This window comes from Telmatherina bonti, assembly GCF_933228915.1.
Source record: "Telmatherina bonti genome assembly, chromosome: 4".
NCBI lineage: Eukaryota > Metazoa > Chordata > Actinopteri > Atheriniformes > Telmatherinidae > Telmatherina > Telmatherina bonti.
Genome location: NC_136622.1, coordinates 25,453,581 through 25,456,878, shown reverse-complemented (window position 1 = coordinate 25,456,878; position 3,298 = coordinate 25,453,581). Strand labels below are relative to the sequence as shown.

Here is a 3,298-nt window from a genome sequence, read left to right as displayed (position 1 = left end):
TCTCCCACTTTCCTCCCACCATCTGCTTTTAGGGAAGTCGGTCAGCTGACTGTCTGTAGCTGTCAGGACTGAATTGTGTGCCCTCCTCTCCTCCGTTCTCCTCCTCCTCCTTCCCTCTATTTGAGCGGAGAGTCCAGCTCCCATTGGAGCGCTAAGCGCCACGGATCCAGCCTTCCAGCGCGACGTCACGGTGCGCTATAAGCATAAAGCGGACTGGTTTCCAGCGCAGTCTGCTGGATACCAGAGAGTGGAGAGAGTGAGAGAGGCGAGCCTTTAAATCTCTGCGGTGCAGAGCTGGAAAAGCTGCTTCTCAGCGGAAATCAGACGCCTTGTTTACCCTGCTTTATTTGCTCCTCTTATTTTCCTGGAGAAAAAAAGGGACTTATAACCAAGACGTTGCAGCGTGGACTGGTGCCCGTCTCAGCGAACCAACCGGGTATTTCTTCCATTATTACTATTTATTTCGCTTTTTTTTTGTGAATCCACTTCTGCTGAAAGGATTGAGTTTTTAACTTTTGCACTGATGCGCACTGCTTTCTACCTCTAGCCTGGTCTTTGCTAGATTGCCCCAGCAGAAGTAGGATACATGACGCAAACCGTGTGCAGAGCATTAGTCTGAAAGTTTTCCTCCAAAACTTTTTTTTCTTTTTCTTTTTTTTTTCCCTCTCCACCAATCACAAGGTGTTTCATGCTACAGCAAGTCAGTGCAGAGCGGTGGAGGAGCCAAAAGAACTATTGCATGAAACAAGAAAGGAGAGAAGAGACGTTGATTAATAAGTCCGTTTTTGCGACGTTCGCCAGTTCCTTTGCGTGTCTGCAGAAAAGTCGCGACAACATGAGCGCGGAGCTGAGCATGGGCCCGGAGCTTCCCAGCAGCCCTCTGGCTCTGGAATATGTCAACGATTTCGACCTGATGAAGTTTGACGTGAAGAAGGAAGGCCTGGTCGGGATGGATCGCAACGGGGTGCGCCAGTGTAATCGCCTCCAACCACAAGGCTCCGTGTCCTCCACCCCCATCAGTACACCCTGCAGCTCGGTGCCCTCCTCACCCAGCTTCAGCCCCACAGAGCAGAAACACCACCTCGAGGAGCTGTACTGGATGCCGAACAGTGGGTACCACCAGCAGATAGACCCGCAGACTCTAAGCCTGACCCCCGAGGACGCAGTGGAGGCCTTGATTGGAGCCACGGCTCACGGCCACCCTCCGCCTCCCCACGTCCAGCAGCAACTGCAGCAACAAGGCGCTTTCGAGGGCTTCAGGGGTCCACACCACCACCACAGCCATCACGGCCACAGCCAGCAACATCACCACCCGTATGCTGGGGGCATCCCGCACCACGCTGAAGAGATGTCAGGGCACCCAAGCGGGCACAGCCACCCACACAACCAGCATCACCATCACCACAGCCAGGACCCCGACAGCCCATCCCCAGTTTCCCCAGACTCCCACCAGCCACTCCATCATCACCGCCACCATCATCACCACCATCCGCACGGCCACCTGAGCCAGTCGGCAGCGCACCACAGCTCCGGGGGCGGGCTGAACGTGGAGGACCGCTTCTCCGACGAACAGCTGGTGTCCATGTCGGTGAGGGAGCTCAACAGACACCTACGGGGCTTCACCAAGGACGAGGTCATCCGTCTCAAGCAGAAGAGGAGGACCCTGAAGAACAGGGGCTACGCTCAGTCCTGCAGGTTCAAGCGCGTGCAGCAGAAGCACGTGCTGGAGAACGAGAAGACGCAGCTGATGAACCAAGTGGAGCAGCTGAAGGCAGAGATCAGCCGGCTGGCGAGGGAGAGGGACGCCTACAAACTCAAATGCGAGAAACTGACGGGGTCAGGGGCCAACAACGGGTTCCGCGAGGCTGGCTCGACCAGTGACAACCCCTCATCACCTGAGTTTTTCATGTGAGTTCTCGCAGCCTTTTTCTTGTGAACCCCTAAAGAACAAACTTTACCCCCCACCCACCCTTTCCCCACTTTTCCTTTTCTCAAGTGACTGACTTTGCTGATGAACAAACGATGATAATCCACACCTCCCATAATGTTTGATTATACTAATAACGGTAACAATTATATTCATATTAGAAGAATAATCCATCAAATATTATTCTCATATAATCATCTCCCCATCCACGTGTCAACTGAGATACAAAGAGCAAAGTAGTGTCTGATCTTTGTAGTTTATTGCTTGTAGTGAAGAGACTTTTCTGACTCAACCAGGAGGATCAGCTGATGAACTTTTTTTCTCCGTCGAGGCTGCAGCTTTTAAATAATCTGTAAGTAGTGTGGGATGGCGGGGAGGCAGTTATCTTATCATGTTGATCTCCCAAACCCCTGACATTGTTATGAAAAGAGCAGGCCTTGCCTCATAACCTGCAACACACGAAACTCGCGTTAGATAAGTGGGCCCGCGATCTCAGAACATATCCAAGGCGGGACGCCGCAAACTTCACTTGTCTACTAACCCGTCACGTCACGGGAGGGGGAGCATTTTATGCAACATCTCATTGATTTATTGCCTGCTTGGTTATATTCCAATATATATTGAAACAAACAAACAAAAAAAAAAAAAATCTGCATTAAATATTAATCCTGCATGCTGGACATGTATGGTAATAATTTCTATTTTGTACTTTCATCTTCTCGTGTATATTAAGAGCATGTTGTTGATCTACGCTTCTCCATAGATTTTTTTTTTTTTTGGGGGGGGGGGGGTGTTAGAGAATTGCAGCGGGGACAGAACAGCAGGACTGCCGGTGCAGTATCATATGGTGTGGGGCTCTTTTTGGCTTGTAAATATTATTCAACCGCAAAAATGCACAACAAGACTGAGGAGGCTGGTTTGAACTTCTTTCTTTGTGTTGTGTTTTTATTTCTTTTTTATTTTATTTGTTACGATTTTTTATCATTTGGGGATGTTGATTGCATTTCTTTTTTAAAGTTGCATTTAAATACAACTAAATGTGTGTCAAAGTGCACTTTTGATTGATGATTCGTAGGTTTTCATTTTGCAGTTTGTGCAGACCTCCCTCCAGGAAAACATACTATGATATTATACTGTAATATTCAAGAAAGGCCCATGTGTTTTAGCTCAGTATTTGGACTCGTGTTGAGCGAGACTGAGGAGATAAACGTGGCAACAAGATTATTACTTCTCCAAGGTGAAGACTCCTCTCAATATGGTTCAATTCTGCTTTCATTGCAACGCAGCTCAGGAGATTTAGAAAAGTGTCTGACTTTGTCTGCAAACACTCATAAACGGAACCCATTTGACTCTATTAAAACCACATACCTC

General features: G+C 48.7%; 1 protein-coding gene across 1 annotated transcript; it reads left to right on the top strand.

Annotated features, from left to right (window-relative positions):
* Positions 1-247: 247 nt before the first annotated feature.
* Positions 248-2,680, top strand: mafba (MAF bZIP transcription factor Ba). The gene has a single exon (XM_079238635.1). The coding sequence runs from the start codon at positions 689-691 to the stop codon at positions 1,910-1,912; it is 1,224 nt and encodes a 407-aa protein (XP_079094761.1). The 5' UTR covers positions 248-688; the 3' UTR covers positions 1,913-2,680.
* Positions 2,681-3,298: the final 618 nt, after the last annotated feature.

What these genes read in the sequence shown, in the direction of transcription:
- mafba (XM_079238635.1), top strand. Translation starts at nt 689, where the DNA reads ATGCTACAGCAAGTCAGTGCAGAGCGGTGGAGGAGCCAAAAGAACTAT.